Raw genomic sequence first — 25608 nt, 5'->3', positions numbered from 1 at the left:
AAAAAACATCCTACAGGTGTTCCCTCACAACATCCTGAGAGGATCTGCGACATAGTGAAAATCAAACCCAGAGGCCAAGATCTTCAAGTTTGCTACAAATTTAGGAAGTCAGCCTCCTTCCTATAATGAATGTGGCACATCCACTTGGCTTAATGTAACCCTATTTCAAAGTTAACAAGATAAGAACCACTTGCCCTTCAGAGACTGATTTCCAATAGCAATTCTACATTGGAAAATAGAATTTTAAAGTTCTTTAATCAAGCTTTCCTATAAGGACCAGAACAAGTTAAAGGAGAAAAAGATAAATTAGTGGAATAGGCTGGAGATGACAAATGGACAAAATATTTACCATATCTTTATTTCCCTTTACTACTTCTTCCTGAAACTAATCCACCCTGGAGGTCTTCTGAAATGCAAACGCTTATAAAATGCTCATAAAGCAATTAAGCAAAGCTTATTTTATGTACTATAATTCTACTAGTTCTACTTCAATTCAAACATTCTATACAAACAATCATCCAGAGAGTCCTGAAAGGTTACTTTACAGGCCCAGGCAATATTTCGGTAAATGCACAACTAGCTAAAATCCAACTGGACTTCTTTCAGTGAATCCAAATCCCAAGAACATAGTAAAAGATAATAAATGTTCAAACCAATAAGGAAAATGAAAAAGTAGAGAAACCCCCAAGTTTCTCATCTTCAATCTCAAGGCTTTTGTTCTAGAATCTCTGTATGGTTGCTTAAGTGAAGTCAATGGTAAGAAAAGCCCAAGTGTCACCGACTGAAGAGAAATCTCAATGGTCGATTTCTTTAACAAATACTCAGCAAAGAAGCTGGTAAAGAAACATTGTTTGAAATCTCGAAGCAAGAAACGAAGAGAAGAGGAGATACCGATGTCAATCCCTCGGCGGAGGGCACTCCTGGCCGGATCCCAAGGGCCAATCAGATCTTCCACCCAGTGGATATAGTTGAGTCGCAGTGGAACTGTAGGAATGAGCCTTTCCAATGGGATATCAATGGAAAGTCCAAAGTCCTCCTTTAAAAGAGTGCAAGTCAAAGCTCGGACAGCTTCAGGGTCCTTGAAGTTAAGACTAGGGTGGGGGAGAGATGCAGAAAAATGGAATTCAGTCAGGTTCATCACACACACTACTTACCACCAAAGCCCTTGGAATTCTCCTTACACATGCCTGTCTACATCATGCCACATGGCACTTAGCACTCCGACAAATTTAAAAGGTATTTAATCAGAAATCACCAGTCTCCTACTCTCCCAAAATGAAATTAGGAATGACTTTTTTTCCCCTATATTTTCTATATGGCAGTGTCATGAACTTTCCTTTCCCCAAATGATATCAATTTTCCTTGAAAGTTAAATGTGATACAAGACTAAAATATAGTTTAAAAAAAGCCAAAAAGTTGCCTTTCTCCAACAAATAGCAGAGATAACCATGTTACTTGTCAGAATCATTACAAAATATCTACTACAGAGGACAATTCTAAAGTATAAAATAGAATTTAATGTATTAAGTGATTTGTGAACTGTTCATAAATTGTGGGGGAATGTTAAAAAATGTATTTATACCTGACTTTTTATGCCTCATTACAATTTTCCCAAAAGTTCTCAACAAAAGAAAAGGAAGAGCTTTTGAAGCTGCTTTCTAAAAGGAATTCTGGCACAGAGGGCTTGTGAGGCATTGTTCAAACCCACAGGCATCACCTCCTCAGGCCCAGTGTTTGGGCAGCACTGGAGGAGTGGTCAACACAGAGAACACAGCACCTCAAGGCTACCAAGGGCTCCTCCTCACCATTCAAGCACCTATGGTAGGAAAGCTTTGTTCTGGAATCAAGAGACCTAGACTCTAATCCTGGGAGGGATTTTTTAAATGCCTATTATTAGCTACAAACAATGCTAAGCACTTTACAAATATCTTGGACAAAAAAAGAATATACATTTCTTGAGGGTAGCGCCTGTTTTGTTCCTGTCTTTGTAACCCAGTTGGCACTTTTAAAAATGTGCACTGAATTTAAAATGCCACAATTAAAAGTAATAGTTTTAATCTAGCCAAATTTAACCAAAATTTCCTCAAACAAGTCCTATTTTTTCCCACCTCCCTCTCTTACCTCATGCATACACATAAAATGTTTTCCCTACCTTTAAAGCCCAACACAAACTGCACTTCCTCTATCAAGGCTTCCCTCAACTGTACCCCCCCACAGCTCAATCAGACTCACCACAAGCCACTTTTAGACCTAACAGACAAATCAGGCAATATTGTGTATTATGATTGTACTGGCATACCAGGTCTTTGGATCTCCCTCACCGTCCCCTCTCCACATAGTGGGGATTTTAAAGTATTCTGAATGATGGTTATGTTGATGTGTTTGAAATGAGAGAAGGTGAACAAGGCTCTAAATGTATGTTGCTTACACAGAGACTGTGAAAATAAATTTTGAATCTCTTTCTTCTTAAGCACTAAAGTGGATGACATCCAGAGTGCTGGTTTTGAAACAACTAACACTGAGGGGAAGAAACGGAGGGCAGTTGTGCAAAAGTGGTCATGGGAAGTTTTCAAAGATACTGGGCCTAAAAAAACCAAGGCCAGAAGAGGTCCTGGCTTTGTCTCTAAGGAAGGACTGAGGATATTCAGGATGGTCACAATTACTGAAGAAAGCAGTTACTGTTAAGATACTAGGAATACCAACAGACAGTGGTCACAAGGTGTGCACAAACAGTTCTCAAAGAATTGCAAACTCCTCACAACCACAGGAAAGAATGCTCCAACTCACTAATAACAAGAGATAGGCACATCAAAATGACACTGAGGTCTCAGACCTCACACTCTACAAACTGGCAAAGATGAAAAGAGTCAATGGTAGAGAAGCTGTGGCACAACCGGCACTGGCACATTGTTGGTGCAGCTGTGAATCAGTAAAACCAATTTGGAAAATCACTTAGAATTATGCAAATAAAATGACTAAAATGTTCATACTCTTTGATCCACAGAGTCCATTACTAGTCTTACACTCCAAGGACACCCCCAATAAGAAATCCTCATATACACCAAAACATTTGGAGCAGCAAAGAACTGGAAACAGAGTAGACGCTCCCTGATTAGGTATGGGCTAACCAGACAGTGGTGCATGAACATGAAGGAAGATGACTAACATGTACGAAATAACAAATGTGATGAATATGGAGAAGCACACAAAAGATCTCCCTCAGCTGCCCAGAGGGAATGAAGCAAAGCCAAGAATACAGAAGACACCATGGGATGACTACGAAGTAAACCTAAAAACGATTAAAAAGCCAAAAGCAAATACGGAAAAATTATAAAGAACAAGAATGTCTTAAAAAAATAGTCAAGAAGACCCTTCCTAGCTACCTCACGGCTTAAAAGGCGAGAGACCCACAAGGGCTGCAATGTTTTCAGACCTTTTTCAAGGCACTGACGAGTTACACTGACTTTTCCTCATTCTTTTTTTGTCTTTAAAAAATATTATGTTTTACAGGATGGATCTATGGGAAGAGGAGGGATGCTGAGGGAAACTACAGATGATTAAAAAATAAAATACATCAATGAAACATTTTTAAAATGGAAAAAAAGATTCTAGGGGGTGAATTTACAAAGGGGCAGAGTATAAACAGAAAACAAAGATTAATGAGACCTATTATAAAACTATCCAAAATCATCAAACTGTTCCTGTGGAGGTATCTATCTATGTCTGCTTCTTATAATACTGTGGGAAGATTAAAAAGAAAAAAAAGAAAAAATAATAATAATTTCTCTCTCTCTGCATTCTAATTCTGGCCAAATTTGAGTGTGGAGACAAAGAGAGAAAAAGGGAACTTTTCCCCCTCAGATAAAAAAGAGAGGTGTAGCACTTAATCTTTTCTGCCTCTCATTAAAGGGAAAAGTTTTTATGTACCAGAACACAACCAAAGGCAATTTAATTCATTCTGGTAATATTTCAGATGAAATGTGATGCTCTTAATTTAATGCTTAAGTCAGAATTGATTATACTGTTTGGCACTAAAGTAAATAGAAAGAAACTAAAGAACAGTGGAAGAATAGCGTAAGACGAGTGACTTGTTTAGAATGCACAGCAAAGTTGTAAAGGCAATTTGGGAAGAGAAAGAGGGAGGGACAGCCCTATTCAAGTATCTCCCTTCAGAAATGCAAAAAGAAAGCGGCGTAGTAGTCTTGGTGAGCGTAACTTGGGTGGGGGGTCTTAAGTTCCCCACCCTGGGAGGATGCCATATTGGTTATTGTGAGTTATGATTATTAAGCTCCAGAGGTGCCTACCTGGAGGGAAAGCAAAAAGAAGTAGTTAGAATACTGGTCCAGTACATTTTTAAACTGACCTGATTACAATAGGAGATTTCAAACTGTTTGTAAAACTTTCGCAAGAAAATGTGGACATGAATGTGGATAATATCCCCTTATAAAGGGCCAACGGTATTGAACTTAGAAATGTGTATTTGTATAATTTTAAGAGCACATATTGTTATGTGGCATTAAGAACTTTATCAACTACGTGGCTCCAGGAGACTGCTGAACCTAGCGAAGGGGTCTAGAAAGAAAGGTTTTTTTATTGAGCCTGTTTTCAAGTATATTAGTTATGTTGCTGGAAGGGCAATTTCTTTTATAATCTGGAATGTTAAATTAATTGTGTCTTCAGAGAAAAGGGAAAAAGGAATGAATCTGGTTGTTGGGGATTTAAGAAATCATAAAATTTCCAAATTTTGTCTTTAAAGGGAATTTTCAGTTAAAATTGTTTTATCATTTATGAAATTTGTGAGATTTTTAACTAAGTTGTTTGGGATTACTATTTTAATGCTAAAACCTAAGAGGGATAATTGATTACTGTATCTGTGTGGGGAAGGTCAACTGCCCTGAGAAAAGAACTTGTTAGGATTATGCAGTTCCTAGACAATGAACTTAACTTGCTGAGAAGTTGCAAGGTTATGTACATAGATAGAAATGATTTCTAATGATTGGCTTTTACACCAGGGCAAGTTTAAATTTGAGAAGGAAAGATGTAAAGTGACATTTCTTATGTATGAGTCCTGGTAAATCTATATCGCTTATTGCAACTCCATGAGAGTGAATGTAACTGCATCTGGCTTTAATCTGTGATTAGTGAGACTTGCTGTTTGAGGTAAAAGGCTCTTGGGACTATAACTAATTTTGTTTTGAGTTTAAATTTGGGTATAGTTGTCTGCATTGAATCAGTATCTGAGAGAAATGCCACAAGAACAGGTGGAGATCTATTTAGAGGAAATGTGATTTATTTGGGAAAAAGGCCGAGGGGACAATCTTAGCCTCAATCCAGGATGGGATCCTCCTGGCTCAGTTTCCCCACTGCGTTCCTTTGGAAAGGAATGTTTCCCACCTGACTATTCCTGAGGAGAAACAGATACTGTATGATTGGAGAACTGTGACTCTATCTGAATTTAAACAGAGCTAAGGATGTTTTATCCTGTCACAGTTGATACGTTACCTCTCCCTGCTCCTTTTTCCTCCTATAGTAAGTATCTATGATCAAAGGAAGTAGTCAGCATGAGACATAAGAAAAGGATTATAGTCATATCTTAAACTGATTGTTGGAACTTGCCAGGACTAATGACTGACTGTTTCTGAGTTTAACTCCAGGTGTCCTTAACCAAAACCTGGCGGACTTTAAGTCTGGCTCAATGCAGTTTGCAGTTTGACATAACACTCTGTCTGGAGTTGACAGGAAGTTGAGGGAAATATTGTTCCCTTATTCTAATCTCTTAGTGGTTAGTTTCTATAATCAGAAGGTTTTATAAGTACAATAACAAATTTACTAAAATAATTGACTATGGAACATCTTGGGTTTTTATAGAACTGGGACTAGTGCTCCTGTATGAGTTAGGATCCTTTAGTTCTTGGTAATGGTATGGACATAATCAGGAGCTTGTGAGAATGTTATTTGTTATTTGAATAATATCATACTCGTCTAAAGTTTTGTTACCATTGATTAATAATGTTAAAAGAAGAATGGCTTGTGATTTATTTTGTAAATGCCATCAAAGAAACAAGGCATGACTACACTTTTAAGATTCTATAGGCATTGTGTTAAAAATTGATATGTACGTACGGAAGCCTGTGATTAATCCCTTAGTGAAATCTCATCCCCCTGGGGGAGGAAATTAATAATGGACTAATGTAAAATATAAGACACTGGGTTCTGATGTGAATTTCCTGAAGATCACTTCTGTAGGAGAATGGACAGAAAGCTGGCTCCTACAAGAAGAAGAAGAAGGTGCTGAGATGCCACGCTGGAGACGGCTGGAACAAATACCAAGGACCAGAGGACTTCACTGATGATGTTCCCTGCCAGACAGCTGTAGAAGAAAGGACTCTGATTCTTAAAGGGGCAACTGCACTACTGTTTTCTTTTGGGTCTCTGTATCTACATTTATGAAGGGGCTGCCCCTTTGATTTGTCAATGCTTAGATTAATCCTTCCCATATTCACTTAAAGGAGTGGTCCTGGTTTGGGGGAACTTGGTGGAAGCAGGTTTTATGGTCTTTATTGATAGCAGTGAGTGGAGTCATACTACTCCCAGTGTGTGTCCCTTGCATGACTACTGTACAAAGGACACTCTCTAGGATGATTACAGTAAGAGAGCCTGCTAGTGAGTAGATAAGATTAATGATATCGGGGAATCAAGGGTGGATGCCAGTCAGTCAGGAAGAAGAGGGGAAAGTTAAACCCTGATGAAATAGCAAATACAGAGGCTGAAGAAACTCACCAGTTTTGGCATGAGAAACTTTCAACTATGAAATGAGAGCGGGGACTGCGTGGGACAACCGAAAGTTTCTCATATGAAATGGAAGCTATGCCCCAGTCAGCCCTGGGTAGGTGATGCCCAACTCTCAAGCGAGACTTGCTAGAATAAAACTTCTGTTTTCTACTGAGAGAAACCTCTGAATTTTTATTTGGGTAGGTGGTCCCAATCCCACTCATAAGGAAGAATACAAAGAACCGCAAACTGTCTATCTCACAACTCTGTCCCACCCCAAAGTTAACAAGGAGTTAACATTTCTGAAATGGAACACTTTGGGGAATATTTTTCAGGGGCACAGTATAAAAGTCTAAATAAAAGAAGTGCAACACATTTTTTCAAACAGCTACCCCCACCCATCTACTGAGGCTTTGTAAGAAATTATAATAAAGACAAAAGAAAAAGGATGAGTATGAACTTGGTGAAAGCAGGTGCTTCTCAATCAACTCTCTGAGGAAAAAAAGACTTAAAAGTCTCATCATCTTTTTATACCTCAACACCCACACAGCTCAATCAAGGCAGTGATTAAGTGAGTCATATTACAAGAAAGCAAATTATGTTCAATTTCTGAGATAGTGCAGAATGATCACTAAAATGACCATTTTCTTAAACCAAGACAATCCAAGACCCCCTTCCTCCAAATCCTCATAAACTGACAAGGTAAGAATCAAATGGACCTTCCTTGGCCACACTAAAAATCAGTCCAGATTAGATTAGGTTTCTTTGGACCAGTTTTTAATTCATCACCAGCAAAAGAGAAAGGAAGAAGAAAAATTATTACTCTCTTCTTATTTTATCTGTTCAATTAAAGATAGCTCTGTCTATAGGCTACGAAGTCAGTCTTCTCTCCCCTATTCAGCTATCATTTCACGAGCAGAAGAGTTGCTCCTCAAGGTCACAAATGATTAAATGTGACCCTATGAGGCTTGAAAGTGTAAGGTCTTCCTATATATGTATTTTTCTAGGAAAGATGAAACACTTCATGTACCCAAAAGAAAATAATGAACTAAACTGGACCAGCTTATTTTAAAGCCAGTAATTAAGGCAGATTTACAAGACAGGTTGTCCTTCCCATCCCCCAATCTCCCCCCTGCCCCATGAGTCTAGCCGACTGCAGCCCTACTCCTCAGAGTAAAGAACATTCAGATATTCAAAGGTCTTTCTTTAGTCAAGCTCAGTACAGATGGCCCTACATTCAAGAATAGTTGTACTCGGGAGAGGAGGGAGCTGGGAAGAACAGAAATAGGCACAGATCATGCCAGAAAACGGATCTGAAAATGCCAGTGTGGATCAGCTGGCCTCCTATGGCAAGAAGCAGCCAGCCAGATACTGCTGAAGTGAATGAAGCCTGGCAGTACTCCTTTCCCAGAGTGACAGCAGTCACCTGAAGATAACCCTGCAGCACTTAAACATTAATTAGCCTGTTTCATGAGACATGTGGGTCGACACTAATAGCAATGTGATTAAGGCTTCCCTAGCTCTCCAACTCCAAACCACTGTTTATACAGAGATCATTCTCACCATTCAGGGAAAGCCTACACAGAGATACATTCACCCTGGATTGTCTGGAAGCACTGAACACTATTTATTAGCAAAGAAAGACACTCAAAACACCACAAAGTACAAAGCACTTAGCAGAGGCTGGTGCTAACCACTAAGTCTGGTCTCTCACAATTAGCCCAATAACTGAAGACAGGCGAGTAAAAATAAACAAAGCACCAATCCCTGGGCTTCAATTCCAAAATGTGCGTCATCTTCCCCTTCCAATACAATGAGGATGCTAGCATAATACTTAAAATTTGTTCTTTTGTGCGACAAATTCCAACCACCGAACAGCACTAGTAGAATATGAAGTGTTTTCATTGACTGAAGCCCCCAAACAGCCCAACTACCCACACGGAGGAGTTAACATTTTCTCTGCGTGGATGCCTTTTGTTACAGCACAGCCATATCCTTCTTCACTCAGCAAAACCAAACATCCCACCGACCATATCTAACAACGTTCCACCCCCACAGTCTTCCACCTCTGCAATGTAAATATATTCTCTCAACTTTTCTTTGGGACCACGCCTGGTAATGATGATAGGTCACTTTTAGGTCTGAAGACATTTTTGATCACCTGTTTAAACAATAGAAGCAAAGGAACTAAAGTTAGCTGAAATCAGCCTCTACCGCTTGTATCCCCAAATAATTTACTGTCAATAGAATCTCTGTCCGTATTTCCTTAAGAGGACTTGCTTTACATGCCCCAAAGTAGACTATGAGAAAACACTCCCATACCACTCTTCTGCAAAGGTGAAAGGTCCACAGGTATGGAATACCATATATACTCAGATATTTTAATACACTGGTCTAATTCGCTGATTTTTTTTCCTTCCTCTTTTCTTTTAAAAAATATTCTTTGTGATAAGGGATGGCTTGATCAGAGGAGGGAAGGTGAAAGTCAGAGAAGGAAATTGAGGTGAAAACAAAATCAAAAGATTTCATTTAAAAATTAAGGACTTGCTTTAGTAAACATATATATGTATATATATATATATAAAATATTACCAGTATGGAGGTGCCTCTGGGGAATCTGCATTTCTGTTATCCAAGGAAGATATGACAATCAATACTGTGGAAACAGTACCCTAAGCAAAGGCTTCACTCAGATTCCCCCCCCCCACCTCCCATCCCTACCCCAGTCACAGGCTTCAGTTCATCAGTTCAGTTATCACTAAGGAGCTAAAAATGGTAGCTGTCAAACTGCATAAAACAATCCTTGGAGGTACGAAAAAAAGCTTCAGGGGCTGGGTCAGCAGGATCCTGGAAATCAATTCCCTCCAATCTTTCTTACAGTTGCTGGGGGCTAGGTGAATGATAGGAGATGCCCTTAGCAGTCACCATTACTTCCTAAGTTACTGTCAACAAGCACACAGACTCAAACATCTAATTGCTACAGCCAGACACAATTGTAACACAGTATTTCCCATCTAAACAGACACAGAGCAAATAAAGAGCTTTCAGGTCTAGCTACCCCAGTCAGCTATTTTATACCTTATTGAGAAGAGAAAGAAAGACTCCTTTGCCCCATGTTCCCTACCTTCCTCCCCAAAGAATGAAGCTACTAGAGGACTAATGGGTTGTCTAATATGAATTTTCCTGCTTTTATTAGCTGGGTCTACCACGAAATGTTTATTCTGATACATGTGAAACAGCTAAATCAAGGGAAATGTTCTGACAAACTGGGCTGAAAGAATGTAAACCCCTTGAGGGCAAAGGCTGTTTTGTAGTTTCTAGCATTAGAATCCCCACATTTTAACACAATGCCCCACACATATCTGGTACTTGATGAGATCATGTTTACTGAAATATACTCTGAAAGGTAGGCTCGAGCAATGCAGAGAATGACAAATATCCAAGATGGGAAGTGATTAAGCAGCCAGTCTGTCTGCACAAAGAACACAGGACCACAGAGAATGGGTGGGTTTCACGCCCTAGGATCAGGACAAGACAAAAAACTTTCCTGGCCATGAAGAAAACTAGGGGGGAAGCTAGGTGGCGCAGTGCGTAGAGCTCTGGTCTTGGAATCAGGAGGACCTGAGTTCAAATCCATTCTCAGAAACTTGACACTTACTAGCTGTGTGACTACTCTGGGCAAGTCACTTAACCCCAAATGCCTCACCAAAAAGGAAAAAAAAAGAACTGCCAGGAATTAAAGCAACCCTTTACTTACCCCACTCCCCCCTTAACTGTTACTGATTCCACTGTCATGTCTTCCCTGTGAAATCCCAGTTAAGTATCTACAATTTTTTCTTTAATTGTCGATTCTGAGGCATCTGGACGATGGGTACTGTGAGAAGACCCAGGCTCATACCTAAAGTAAAAGGTCACAAGAGACTGGACTCTGACCTCAGGATTCTATATACAGTGGGTGCACATAAGGCTGGAAAGTCCAATAACCTGCTAAGTTTGTATTGGGAGGCTTGGTTAATCCAGGGTGCCTTGACCAAAGTGATAATAGGTTCTCCAGACGAGCCCGGCATCCAAGCTGTCTGGCACCATTCACAGCTCCACAGAGCTGCCCTTCCTCCCTTTTCCAGACACACACACAGCTTGCCTGAGGCCCAGAGACAACTGTCGCGTTATCTGACCTGAGGAGGATCTTTGTGAAAAATGATAACCTACAGGTCAGCCCTCAGAGTGCCATGGCAGGGATTATATCAGGAAAACTGTGCAGCACTTAGAATAATCCCAAGCTGCTACTCGCCACAAAAACCCACCTTTTAACATAAATATTATTCCAATGGTGATATAAGGCTACAAATACCAAGATGCTACAATCTCCAAATAATTAAACTCGAAGGGAGCCTAAATGGCAATATAAAGACTACCAGATAGGCACATGAGGCTGCAACCAAGTACCTGAAATGGTCTGCATTCAGGAACTGTGTAAAGGAAAAGACTGTCTAAGAACTGGATTACTAGGAAAGGAAGCATGGAGTGAGTAACAGGTAACATCGGGCAGACAACCTGAGTGATGCATTCTGAGCCAAGAAACAGGCAAAGATCTGGGGAAAGGTCTCTGATGGTAGGATGGGATTGAGATTCCCACAGACCCAATGGGGCACCATGGGTAGTCCTGAAAGGAGACCCCACATCCATGAGTTCATGCACCCACCCAAGTTCTGCAGCACTGCCAGCACAGCACATGATCATCTTCATGGTAGGCACTTAAAGGTTTGCACAATCAAATAAATTCTTTGTGATAGTAGAAAGAGCCAACCTGGGTTTGCAGCATCTTAGCACTCCTACTGATGATAGGCCTGCGGTTTTAGAGAATTCTTAGGATCAATTCTGTAACTGAATTTGGATGTGTGTGTGTGTGTGTGTGTGTGTGTGTGTGTGCGTGTGCGTCTAGACTTCTACAAAATCACCATGAACATTTTCCTATCCTTCCTAGGAACCAAGGTCATGAATTTGTACAGTGGGGGCAGGCAGTGCAGCACTTGTGGAATGGCTGGCTGGGGACAAGAGACACTATTTTGGACCATGGATTACCACATGTAATCTGTCCAAGGACTGAACTTGTGACCTTAGCTTCCTGAGAAGGACTGTTTAGCCCCAAAAGTTGCAAAATGTGCTTAGGAAGGTTAAAGGGGGAAACTCCAGCAACTAAAAAGCTTAAAGAAATTTTTTGCTTATTTCCAGTCTTCCTACAATCAATCACTTCAGCCCCCTCACCATCCAGGATGGCTGGCTTCTCATTCTTTATTTGCCCTTCAGTCCCCACAAGCTGCTCCAGGCATCCCTGCTCTTCTTCTTACACAAACCTGAAAGCTTCCTAACCCTTTTCAGATGCACAGTCTCCCATATTTATGCAGATCATCTGAGCTGATCTAGATGGCACACACCACAGAATATAGTGCTATGAAATGCTTGTAGCTTATTTAAAGAAACAAAACACCAGAATTTCTCAAAAAAAGAAGAAAAAGTAGTTTTACATTGCAGACAGTTACTTCTGAAACTCCAATACTATGAAAATTCTGAATTTCAGTTGGCTATTCATTCAAATGACATGCAGGTTAAAAAAGAATCTTCAATAGATTCAATTCAAGAAATATTTCCTACATCTACTATGTGCAAAGCTCTGAGCTGGGCACTACAGAGATTAAAATAATGACTACAAAACAGGCATCTTCCCTCAAGAAGCTTATAATCTAGTAGTAAAATCAGATAAGTACATAAATAAACACGACACGGAGCTGAATGTAAGCTCCAGGAGAAAGGTATGAAGAAAAAGTGCTATGACAGGGAGGGAGTAATCACATCCATATTCATTTTAAGGGCAGAGGAGAAATCAGGAAAGGCTTCATCAAAAATCTTTAACAGCTGAGGCAGGCCTTTTAGGAAAGGGAGGCTTTCAAAAGGTAGATATGGTGGTAGAGGGGTTTAAATGTAATAGGAATAAGAGGTGGAAAAGCACTGAGTGTGTTCAGGGAACAGTAAATAAGATGATTTAGAGGAGGAGAGGGGCATAGACAAGTAGAGATAAGGCTAGAAAGGAAGACTAGAACATAGAAATCCTTAAATGCGTGGCTGAATTTCATTCAGTACGCATTCAGGAATCAATTAAAAAATTGTTCAGCTGGGATGTGACATGAAGAAAACTAGGCTTCAGGAAAATTAATCTTGTTCTATTGGACAGATGACAGGAGAATCTAACAGATGAGTTAAGAGATAATTCCAATAACCCATGCATAAAGGGCCTCAGTCCTGAACTCAGATGTTACAGGGGAACAGGAGAGACAACATAAGTGTAAAGTGAGAATCTGAAAGATTTGGCAACTAACTAAATACAGAAAGCAAAAGGAAAAGAAATTAAAACTGTTTCTAGAGCCCTGGGCTTAGGTAATAAAGGATGGTGATTCCATGAACACAGATAAAAGCAGCTGAAGTCATTTAAGTTTTTTGTCTAGGATTATATCAAGAAAGAACGAATTCTCTATGTTTCTCTGAACTGCTCAATATGCAGCTATCTTTAAAGCTGAAGGCAATGAATAAAGCTGAAACCTCACTCAATCAAGGGATCAGCTATGTCAGCAAAGCAGGTTAGAGAAAGAACATAAAAAGTTCCTATAGAACCAATGATTCACATCAGATGTCTCTGCTGTGTTGTTTTTTTTCAAGCCCAGAAAGCCTGGGAAAAGGAGCATTCCTAAAAGGAAAAGGCTAGAAGTAAATGAGGGTAAAAAAGTTTTTTTCAAAATATATCATTTTTCTTGCAGTTCAAAGCAACATATTCTAATGTTAAAGGTTTTAGTTGTGTGTTTTATTCTAAGCCATACAGTCTCATTTTTTCAATCTGAAATTAAGCATCTGAAAAATCTAGAAATGTTCATTTACTATTTTTTTCTTTCAGTCTTGGAATAGCCATTGATTGCTTTGATCTAAATAAATCTGTAAGGTAAAAGTTATTTCTTACCATCCTACTGACATTAGAATTCCTTTAATCAGAAGGAAAATCCATTATTAGGCTGTCAAAGGAAGAACACCTCTGAACAGTTAAGATCTAGAGAAGCACCAATCAGCTAACTTGGGGAATCTTCTAAATTGCCCAAATACCAAAGCCAGGAGCTGAAAACCAACTGCAAACTCTCAATTCTTTCTCCATCACAGGAAAAGTCAGATCATATCCAAGTTTACCCAGATTTACTTATGGCCACACACCAGATGTCTACGATTTAAAAGGCATACATATTATCCTAACTGTCCCCCAACACATCTCAAAAGTCATTCTGTCTTCGCAAAAGTAAGGGGCAGTTTACAAAAGTAAAAAAAAAATGGCCAGGAAAAAACCACCCAAGGAGCTGAACTGAATTGGGATCCAAATCATTCACTACACCAATTAAAAAAAATTGGAAGAGTACTACATTAGGTACTTTTCACAGCTATGCCTAGAGGGATAGCTCTTAATCAAACAAGAGTTAAAGGCAAACAAAGAAGATATAATAATTTAATTGTAAGAGGTTGAAAAAAAAATTTTTTAAAAGAAGTTGAAAAGTGTTTGCAAGAACAAAATCAATGAATTCAGGATAAGAAGGGAAGTTGATGATTAAGGAAAAAAAATCCTTTGCATTTAATGTCTCAGATAAGTGCCTGATATTAAAGATATATAAGGAATTAACACACCTATATTGGAATAAGAATCATTTCCCAATGGATAGTAGTTAAAGCAAACAACAATTCTCAAAAGAACTCCAAACTGTTAACAACCATATGAAAGACTGCTCCAAATGACTAGGAGAAATATATGCCAAAAACAACTCTGAGTTTTACCTCACACCCAGCAAAGTGTCAAGGACAATAAAAGGTGGAAATAAAACGTTGCAGGGACTGGGGAAAGACAGGCAAACTAAAACAAGCTAAGAATTAGTACAACCATTCCAGAAAACAATCTGGAATCATATTCAAGAAGTGTCTAAAATGTTCATTCCCTTTGAGTGTATGTTATACACATATATGTATGTGTACACACACTTTCTCTCTCTCTCTCTCTCCCCCCACAGAGGCTAAAAAACAAAAGGTCCCACTTACACCAAAATATTTATAAAAACATTTTTTTGCTGTAGCAAAAAACTGGACACAAAGTAGGGGTGCACCAATTGGGGAATGGTTAAACAAAGTAGTAAGTGAATATAAAGGAACAGAAGTCTCAAAATTCAAAGAAGCAGAGAAAGTCTTGCATGAACTGATGCAGAGCAAAAGAAGCAGAACAAGGAAAACAATAAAACTGAAAACTATGCAAATGGACCGAACGACAACAAAAGTCTTCAATGCTGCATGATTATGAGAGCCAAGCTAATGCCTCAGAGAAAGCCAGGGCCCTCCCTGCTGTCTCAGCAGAGGGCTGCTGAGCCCATGCAATGCTGCGAGTGTCATCAGACTCAGTGGACATTATTACTTTTGCTAAGCTGCACTCTTTTCCCTTTTCCTTTTTGTCTTTATCTCTTGTTACAAAGGACTGCTCAATGGCAGAGAAGGGTGAGGAATGGATTTGGAAATTAAGGCGATATAAAAACAAAAGCTGCGCATAACATTTTTGCAAATAATGAAAACAAGCTGAGTTGAGAATCGGTAGTTTTTCCCAGGAGTAGAGCAGGAGCAGGGGCTGGGAAGAGGCTGCACAATATTAGAAATGAGCTACTGATCTTAATACCACCTCCCAGCCACAGCCCCCACCCCCAGCTATCCTCAGTCCCTATCCCTCTGGTTAAAGTTCCACCCCATGTACTCCAACCAACAGTGGTGCTTTTGCTCCAGCCCTCACCATCACCACAGCAGGTTCTGGCAGCTCACATTAACCCTTCCGACCTCTCCATTAAAACAGGAAAAGCACAAAAAATAGTCATCCTCATCCTACCACAAAAATGAAGCTGCTTATCAAGATGCTAGAGAAGTCACCCCAGTCTCGACACCATTATCAACAATAACCATGAGCACCTAAGGACACAGAGGAACAGTCACCAAGAATAAGGCAGATTGCCCATGGCCGATGGACTCTACCTCACGCCTCACAGAAGCCACAGTCTGAGCTACCGAAACTCAAGGGACTCAATTGTGGATTAACTTTGTGGTCTCTATATCCATCACAGATGGAAATGCAACAGGGGGGAAACAAAGTCAGGAAAATGAAGAAAGTCCTTCTATCTATCTGTCAGTGCTTCTGTGGGCTAGCCAAGAAAGCTGATGATGTCATGGTGGGTGGTCCACTGAAGAGTACCAGAACAGACAGGTATGTGTGTCCCACCTGTACAGCACCAATCCTGCTGACTAAGCTTGGTGATGTCAGGTGTCTCATTTTTGTCTTTTCCAAGCTTCCAGGCCAGTACTTGGCACAGAAGACCAAGTTCAGACTGACATGAATGACTTAGGCACCTTCCTTCTAGTCAACAGACAGAATGCCAAAATACTACTTAGGGTAGGAGAGACAAACACATACCCTTAGGTCTCAAGAGTAACCAGGCAAGAATGTCCACTGCAGGGGTAGGTACATTTCCTACCAAGGGTGAATCGGTGGTACTACCTTCAGAAAAGGTGGCTAATGAATTTCCATTCTGGAGGGAGTGTATGCATGCGTTGGTGCCAAGTTCTAATTGTAGCTTTGACACAAACTGGAGACATGGCCTACATCTCGAGACCTCAGTTTCTAACTTTGCGAGGTCAGGAAAATAACATCTGTACTATGACCTTAAAGGGTTGTGGTGGTAAAGTGCTTTGTAAATCTTACAGGAACATATAAATGCCAATTACTATAATTTTATGGTAGAAGATATTAATCCAGGCAAACTTAAAGAAAAAATGCAAACAAAAAACAGACAAGGCTGACGGGTCAATAAACTTTATGCCAAGGAAGCTTTCCGCAACAGACAACAGCTGCATCAATCACTTTAGTGACAGTACTTTCAGCACAAGCCAGTGGCTGACTTGGAGGATCTTCCGTACAATCCCAGGCTCACACCCAGGCTCACACCCACAGGCAGTCACCTGGTCAACTTTGTACCAGACCTCAGAGCCCCAACTTGTTTTCTCATATCCATTCTCCTCCAACTAAGACTAGAATGGCTTCATCATTTCTAAACTGCCACAGATGCTTAGCTGGGGCCTAAACCATCACCAGCCCACCTGCTGCTGGCTTTTCGGAAATGTGTTGGCACTCATGTGTCACAGCACCACACACAGCAGACTCCCTTCCTTCTCATGCCTTAGTCACTCCCCTCACCCCCTCTTCTCTTCTATTCAGAACCCTGATCTGGAAAATGGAGCTATCTTAACTTCATAAAGGCAGGAGTCAGAATAGTGTTTTAAATACTTGACTGCCCCTGAGGCAATCAATCAATCAGTATTTATTAAGTACCTACTAAGTGCACTACTGGGTACTCATACTAAATTCTAAGTAGTTAATAAACATTTGAACTGAGCCAAAAGAAACAATCTCCTGAGAACTGTGGGTATAGGTTTAGTGACAGCCTTGAACCTAGGTGAATTTAAGAAAAACATAGGGTCTAAGTTTTCCTGAAAGACTGGTAAAGAAAAGGCTAGGATATAAATGGGATTTCCCTCCATTCTCCTTCTCTCAATACCTAGAAAAGAAAATACACAAAAGGTGAGAAGGCCAAAGGAAAAAAATGCTGACATTTATAATATGCTTTAAGATTTACAAAACACTTTCCATTCATTGTCGAGAATCTGCCTTTCACAATAAAGTAAAACAGTTCCCCCATTTTTACGGGGGGGGGGGGGAAGCCTGAGACCCGGAGGATTAAATGATCTGCCACAGTCACATGGCATCCAAGGCAGGATTCTGACCCACTTCTCTCCTGACCACAAAGTCAACATTCTTCACTAAGCTTCAGCGTCTCTCAGGGTGGCCTGGAAACTCTTACAACTTTGTCCTTGGTGCTGTTCATCTAAAGCCCCACCCACCTCTACAAAGACCACTGACATTTTACACATTAGGGTTTTTTGGAACATGTAGGACTCAGGCAGTGTCCTGGCCCTATTCCTAAATTCCACAACCTTGAGGGGAACTAGGAAATTCCTAGTTTTTCCTTTACCAGTCTCTTGGAGAAAAAAAACAACGGTCATCATCTTGGGAAAGTGTCAATTTGGCTCCCAGACTGCCGATGTCCCACAATATGGAGGGAGAAGGAAAAAAGGCTACTATTGCTATGAGGAACAAGCAGGCTGAATAGCTGAATCTTCCACAGATGTTATTTCCCCCACCAGAAACAACAGCACCACACCTCTCCTACAGCAGCAGCCACTGCTGCTCCTTCACTGCTGCTGCCACCATGATTCTACCCTGCAGGTACGAAAGCTTCAAATTTCTAATCACCATGCAGTTACCAGGGACAGAAGCAGCAGTTCCTGAGGTTCCCGTTTAGCTTACAGACAGAGTAGTAAGCTCTTCTTGTACAACATCTACTATCATAACACAGGATGTTCTAAAACACGTTTCCAGCTTCGGCCAACCTCTTCTCCCCCTGAACCCCTGTTCCGCCGCCCCCCCCGCCCCAAATCACTATACATCCCCAGTCATATACATAATGGCCTCGATACATACTCATGATGTCTCCTCGTGTCCATAATATATATCATATTTGAAGTATGTATCACCAAGATCCCATATAAATCAAATATTCCTTGTTGACCTATTGACCTACCTTACTCTTCCAGTCAGATTTATTTGGACATGCTGCTTAAAGTCTGGGTACTTGGATGCCAGATACGCAAAATCAGGAGGCTTATCCTTGTACCTGTTTCTTGCATGCATTGATTTATTCAAAGCCATCCTAAAAGAAGAAAATAGTAACATTTAGTACTGAACAGAAAACATAAGTTACTACAATAGCTAATACTTAATCCTATTACATCTTTGTCGATCAAATAAAAAACTAAAAATTAAATTTTAAAATATAGGTGCATCAACTTTTAAAAAAGGAAAGGGACAACTACCTTTTTTGGAGTGTCAATTTAAGTGATAAGATTCAGTAACATGTGTTATTGTGAGAGGCCAGTCATCTTCCCGGAATCAACTGATATGGCGGAGAACAAGCAGCTCTTTGTCTTGCCCAAGCGATTCCCAACTCTCGTTTCACTCTATCCCCAGGGTGTCTCCAACAATCTCAAGGGTTGAAGAAATCTATATTAAAACAAAATAAAAACTCTTGAATTTATTTCAAATAGGTAAAAAAATATATAAAACCTGGACCTCTCAGGAAAAAGTCATAAAAGCACGAACACAGGCAAAGTCAAAATTCCGAAAAGGTTTCTGTGAATCACTCGCTAATTCAAGCACTGGGTAGAAGTGGATCCAAACACTGCTCCTGCCTCTACTCCAAGACCAGGGTTTGTCAGAGGAAAGAGAACAAGCATTTATTAAATGCCTACTGTATGCCACACAATGTGCTTTCTAAATATTTATAAATATAAATAATTATCTATAGTAGAATATCTATGTTATAAATATTACCTCACTGGACCATCACAGTAATCCGTAATCCTGGGGGACAGATTCTATCATTATCTTCATCTTACAGTTGAGGAAAATGAGGCAGAGGTTAAGTGACTTGCCCACTTAAGTGTCTTAGGGCCAGATTTAAACAAAAAACTACAGGCTTCTCCTCAAATTTTTCCCTTTCAGACTTCCATATTGCCAGCTGGGGGAAAGAAAGTTAGAAGATAGCTCCTCTCTCAAAGAGACTATAGCCTTCTTGAGGAATTAAAAGATAATTACTAATAATAAGGTAAATATATTCAGCTACTGGGAATAGTATCCTTTTCAAAGACAGTTTCTCCCCCCTTTACATCACTTTAGTCCTTCAGCTACTTGCAATAATTTAAATCCTTATAAGTGCGGAGTTAAAATAATTTTGGTAAACACAGCATTTCTTTTTTAAACTGAAAAATGAAAGTGTTCTTGATCAGGAGGGGCTCAACAGGCTCACATACAAGTCTATGGGACAGAGACAGATAAAGCACTCGGAAGCTAAACAAGGTTCTTCTACAATCACTATGTATTTCACCTCAGTCCTTCCCTGGGGGGAGGGAGGAGTAATGAGGGGAAGAGTGGGATAGCCTCTCTCGCTCTCTGCTGTTCTCCTGTGCCCTAGGAGGCTCTGCCCTCTTGTTCAATTTCAGTTCCATTCCCTCCCTCTCAAAGAGGTATGGATACCTTCTGGCCCTTGTCCCAAAAGCCGCTCTCCTTGGTTCCAACCCATAACAGGAAAGTTAGGATTACTGCAAACAGTATCTGATGGAAAGGGTCACCCAGAGCAAGGGTGTCAAGCTCAAAGAGAAATGGGAACTACTACTCTGTAAGTGAATATCCCTGAAGGCCACACACTGACTCAGTTTTTAAATGAAATATTATCTATAAATATTTCCTAATCACATTTTAATCTGGCTTGTGTGCAATGGAGGATGGGGAGGGAAGGAGGAGCAGAGTGGAGCACATGATGAAGAAAAAGAAAGCTGGAAAAACAAAGAAAAGAGGATACAGACATACAAAGTTCAACACAGAAGAAGAGATGGTACATAAACTCATTAAATATGGAGACTGTTTGCAAGACAATGAGAATGCCAGGAAGATTTCTGTTGAGAAGACCATGCAACTGCGTACATGAGAGATTTTGTATAAAATTGATCTAAGTAAAAAAGGAAGGATTAAAAAAAAAAAGAAACATAATACAAATGACTAGTAGTACTAATGCAAATTACAATCGTATACCAAACTCTGGAAAGGCACGGATCCCAGATTAGGGATGTTACAGGTAGACTTTAAAAGGCATCTAGTGTTAAAAGTGATTTAACGTGATACAGTCATCAAGTCATTAACATAATACAAGAAGTACAACAGATGTTTCTCCTTGCTTTGCAAGCTAAGACTCTAATATACTTCAACCAGCTCTAATTTCATCTGTGTGGTTATTCTTTTCATTTAGGCAGATCACAATCTCTCAGTAAACTGGTAGATGGCCTTTGGAGTTTCCCCGCAAAGAAAAAAATGCATCACCCTGCGGCTGAGCAAGTCCTTGCAGGAGTTTATCTCCTTGGGCTATATTACCAAGCATCTGCCTGGATTTATGGGGGTAACTTCCATACTACAATGAGGGAGTGGAACAGGAACTTAGTAGAGGGAATGTTGTTATATACAGCTCCAGTGGTCAATAAGGCTGACTACCCCAAAGAAGCATTTTCTTCTCCAACCACTGTAAATTCTGGTACACCCTTCCTAGGCTGATGCTGGTGCTAAAGTGGCCTAAAACGGCTCAAAACAAGACCAGGAGACTCCCTTCACTTCGATTTCTACCAGCTGAGAACAGGCTCCACCACTCCACCGGTTGACATCCACCCCATCTTTTTATGGCCAGACCAATGTAACCTTCCCCATAAAATCTTCCTGATCTCCCTAATTCCATGATGCCCTTTCCAAGCCCACATCTCAAAAAAAAAAAGGCATTTGCACTGCTTTTCTCCTCATGTCAATTATTAGTGTGTACTGAGGGACAATGTAATGGATAAAGGTGACCTCGGGTCCAGACACTGACTCTTGACTCTGACCTAGCAGTGAGACCCTAGACAGGTCACTTAACCTAGCAATGTCTTTGGTCAGGGCTCTCACATTTTTTGGTTTCAGGACCTCTTTACACTTTTAAAAATTACTGAAGACCTCAAAGAGCTTTTGTTTATCTACCATACCAAGATCAAAATGCCTTAGTATTATTATGAAAATTGTTTTAACCTCATCTCTTTAACCTCTGAAAGGGTCCCCAGACCCAGTTTTAATAAGGACAGTTGCTCCAAGAAATTTTCTAACACCAGGAATGCAGAGATGTTGATCTGAATTAGTAGCTGCCTCATCCAGAAGTTCTTTATGGCAATGAAATCACAGCCTCTCTCCCCTATTGTGTATGTTATTTCTGTCCATGACATAAACCCTACTAGAATATAAACTCCAAAGAGACAGGGATCATGTCATCATTGCGTATTTCTCAGTGTCTACTATAGTGCTCTGCACATAGTGGGCACTTGATAAATGTTTAACTATTAAGAACGACTACAACAATTAACATATCATGGCTTTTAAAAAAAATTCACACACAATAAAGCAGGTGATATCTATGTCAGGTATCTTAAAATTCCCAATTTCTTCCTGCTCCCCTCTTCCTGTCACTCTCCAAGAAATTTTTTTTTCAGGTTAAATTTGCAGCGAACATTTTCTTCTGCATTTTATACACGCTATCCTCAAATTCTATATGCATTTTTCACTTCAATGTAAATTCCAAAATGAAGACTAAAATCAAAAAGCTCATTTAATAATTTTCTTGAAAGCAATGCCTTATGTCAATACTTCACAAAATAACAAATTCGTCAATTCTACACTTTCAAAGAGCTTTAGAGCCAATACCGATCACCAAAGTGATTCATTTAGGTATAAGTGAAGCTCTTTGGGGAAATTAGTCATTTACAGGTTTCTTGTGATGCTCAACCCGATTCTTCCCCAGTCAATTCTGTCATGAGAAATTCCAATGCCACAGACACTGAATATGCAGTTCCAGTTATAGCGAGACACACAGACCATCAGAAAAGGAGGGCACACAAAATAATGGGGCGCATCTCAAAATTAGAGAAGAACTGGAGGAAACCTTCACAAACATCTATCTGCTTCAGTGCTCTCGTTTTACAGGTGAGGACGCTGAGGCGCAGGAAGCCAAAGGGGGCTTGCCCGAAGGTACACAGTATCAACAGCACATGTGAAACCAGGCTTGCTGACCCTCTAATCAAATGTTTTCCCCCTGCGCAAGCTTTCTTAATAAGGCTCTCAAAATCAAGCTTCAAGGGAACAAGCTCGGGTGTTTTTAAATTTTGATAGACCTATTTTGTTTTGCCTCACCTTAATTTCTGAAACACACATATGCTTTTCCCTCGTTAGATACCTTATAAATCCCAAATAAAAAAGGAGGAAAAAAGCAATTCAGCAAAGCCAACACATCGATGGCGTCCGATAGTTCGTAACATGTGGGAACTCAGGATTTTCGTCGTCAGGGAGAGCTGGGGCCGGACGGCGCCTTCGAGATCTCTCGGTCTAGCCCCGGGGAAACTGAGACTCGGGTGACGCGCCCAAGGTCACCCGGGAATCCGGGCGAGGAGCAGGATTGGAATCCAGGTCCTCGGCGGCGGCGGCGGCCTTGCCTCATTCTTCCGGCCGGACCGGGCCTGGCCACGCGCCTCTCTCTCTGGCCCAGTCCGCCGGCCCGCCTTCCCCCTGGCCCGCCATCCCCTCCGGCAGCTCCGGGGCCAAGGCCCCCGGCCCCCGGGCTCTGCTCCGCTCTGGGGCCCGGCCCACCCCCCCAGGCCGGGGTCTCCCCGGCAGGCCGCGGAGGGGCCGCTTCAGTAGCGCCGGCGGCGGGACGGCGCTCGGCCCGCTCCCCCACCCCGGGCTCCAGCTAGAACCTACCCCGGCCACTCGCTCCAAGAAGCCCCCGCCGCCTCTACGGGCGCCCGCCACCCCTAGTAACGAACGCAAGCACGACGCGACCAGCGCGCCGCCATCTTGTGCCGCGGGCTGAGTGGCCACGCCGTTCTCGCGAGGCTTGGTGGCCCCCCGACCCGAAGGGCAGAGCGGCAGCTCTCGCGAGAGCTGAGACCCGGCTCCCCGGAGCCCGGGAACGAGGGAGGGAAAAACCAAGCGGCCACAGGGCCCGCTAGGGGGCGCTGGAGGGAAGGCACGTGGCGGGCCGAGGAAGCTGGGCCGGGCTGCCATGTGCGATCCTGTGGTCAGTACCTAGGCTTGGATTAGCAGGCTTCCCTGCCCTGGGGAGCTAAAGAAAGGTTGGGAAATGGTATTCGGTCCAATCAGGAAGCATGTATTAAGCACCTGCTGTGCTGCGGGTCCAGTACGCTGGGATCTAGAGATGCCAAAGCGAAAATGAAGCCCATCCTGCTTTCAAGGAGCTTATGTTCAATTAGGGAAGACAAGAGGGGCAGCCAGGTGGCCAAGTGGATAGAGCACCGGCCCTGAACTCAGGAAGACCCGAATTCAAATCCGACCTCAGACCAAACACTTGACACTAGCTGTGTGACCCTGGGCAAGTCACTTAACCCCAATTGCCTAAAAATGAAAAAAAAAACAAAACCAACATCAATTAGGGGAGACAATACATAGGCAGAACAATAGGGGCGTGAGACTGGACCTGTGATTTTATGGGTACTGCACCACCTAGTTGCCCTTCTGGCAAATAGTAAGCACTTAATAAATGCTTATTTGATTGGATTGGCTTCAATTACAATTACACTTTATCAAGCTGCTGTTTGGTTGATGGGTAGCGTTGGGTCTAGAGTCAAGAAGACCTGAATTGCTACCTGTGCGACCCTGACCAAATCATTTAGCCTCTGTTTTCTTATTTGTAAAATGGGAATACTAATATCACCTATTTCCCATGGGAAATAGGGAGGATAAAATGAGATGTTTGTGAAGTGCTTTACAAACTTTAAAATACTATATGAATGCTAGCTATCATTATTATCATTACCAGACCGCAAATGACCGGCTGGAAATGTGGGAGTCATTTTAAATCAGCTTTTTACATACAGTCCATCACTAACTTAGTAAAGTAAAACTAAAAACAATACCAAATTAGATGAAAGAATGAACATAAGAAGATATGTTGCACACCTGAGGCAACTCCAACATGATCAAAACATAGGAAATGGATAAAGGAGCAGACATTGATATAGATCGTTTCTTTTTTCTTTTTTTAAAGCAATTGGGGTTAAGTGACTTGCCCAGGGTCACACAGCTAGTAAGTGTCAAGTGTTTGGTCTGAGGCCAGATTTGAACTCAGGTCCTCCTGACTCCAGGGCTGGTGCTCTATCTGCTGCACCACCTAGCTACCCCTAGATCATTTCTTAAGAATGAAAATCAGTCACTATAACAAAGAAACCAAACAAACATAGAAACAGCCTAGGGTGATGTCCTTCCCAGGTGGAGAGATATGGCAGCCAAAATCAAACTAGTTTGGAGTATAAACTAATTTGTAATTAGAAGAGCGGTGAAAGATTAAGAACAATTTCACCTCATAAGACAATGAGAAACAGTAGAGGAAGAAACAAGCTTACAGAATATTCATTGAGAAACCCAACCAAGTCAAGTCATTCTTTTCCCTCCCCATCTCTGCCCCCTGACTTCCCTGGTTTCCTTCAAGTCCCAGCAAAAATCTTACCTCCTATGGGGGAGCCTCTTAATTCTACCCCTCTTGATTCTAGGGTATTTCAGCTGTTGATTTCCAATTCATCCTGTATGTAGCTTGTTTGTATATAGTTATTTACATGTTTTCTCCCCCATTAGACTGGGAACTCCTTGAGAGCAGCAAGTGTCTTTTACCTTTCTTTGTATCTTTGTATTATTACCACAGTGCCTAGCACATTAACGGCACTTAATAAAAGTTTATTGACTAAGGGCATTTAATAATGAAACTGGACAGAGGACAAAAACATATGAAAGATGGAAACCATCCATAAAAATTTTTATAAACTCTTTATCCATAATAGTGGAATTCTAACATTAAAAGTCCTAGTGGGCTGCACAAGGATGTAGAAATAGTACTAAAGAAAGCAAAGATGGGAAGAGTGTGTAGAATACACCAAATACACACACACACCTATAGAGAAGGTCTGTGCTGGAACACACTCACAAAAGAGTTGAGAAAGCAATTCTCAAGATATCTAGAATAGGGGAAGATAAATAAAGCT

The 25608-nt window shown here is 41.0% G+C and overlaps 1 protein-coding gene across 3 annotated transcripts in view; it reads right to left on the bottom strand.

Moving 5' to 3' along the window:
* METTL16 (methyltransferase 16, RNA N6-adenosine) overlaps nucleotides 1-23443 on the bottom strand; it is a 59223-nt gene extending 35780 nt beyond the window's left edge. For 2 of the 3 annotated variants that reach the window (XM_021006919.2, XM_021006921.2), the window contains exons 1-4: nucleotides 23315-23443; nucleotides 18811-18997; nucleotides 18519-18647; nucleotides 892-1091 (exon numbers count right to left, since the gene is read on the bottom strand). In XM_021006919.2, coding sequence (XP_020862578.1) covers nucleotides 892-1091; nucleotides 18519-18646 — 328 coding nt within the window. In that variant the 5' untranslated portion in view covers nucleotide 18647; nucleotides 18811-18997; nucleotides 23315-23443. Of the gene's footprint in view, nucleotides 1-891; nucleotides 1092-18518; nucleotides 18648-18810; nucleotides 18998-22750; nucleotides 23107-23314 lie in introns of those variants that run through there. The other variant, XM_021006920.2, reaches the window with a different exon arrangement.
* Between the last annotated feature and the right edge of the window lie 2165 nt (nucleotides 23444-25608).

Source organism: Phascolarctos cinereus, unplaced genomic scaffold (genome assembly GCF_003287225.1).
Source record: "Phascolarctos cinereus isolate Bilbo 61053 unplaced genomic scaffold, phaCin_HiC Scaffold_5;HRSCAF=322, whole genome shotgun sequence".
NCBI lineage: Eukaryota > Metazoa > Chordata > Mammalia > Diprotodontia > Phascolarctidae > Phascolarctos > Phascolarctos cinereus.
Note: the sequence above shows the minus strand (reverse complement) of the source record. Positions and strands in the feature narration are given on the sequence as shown.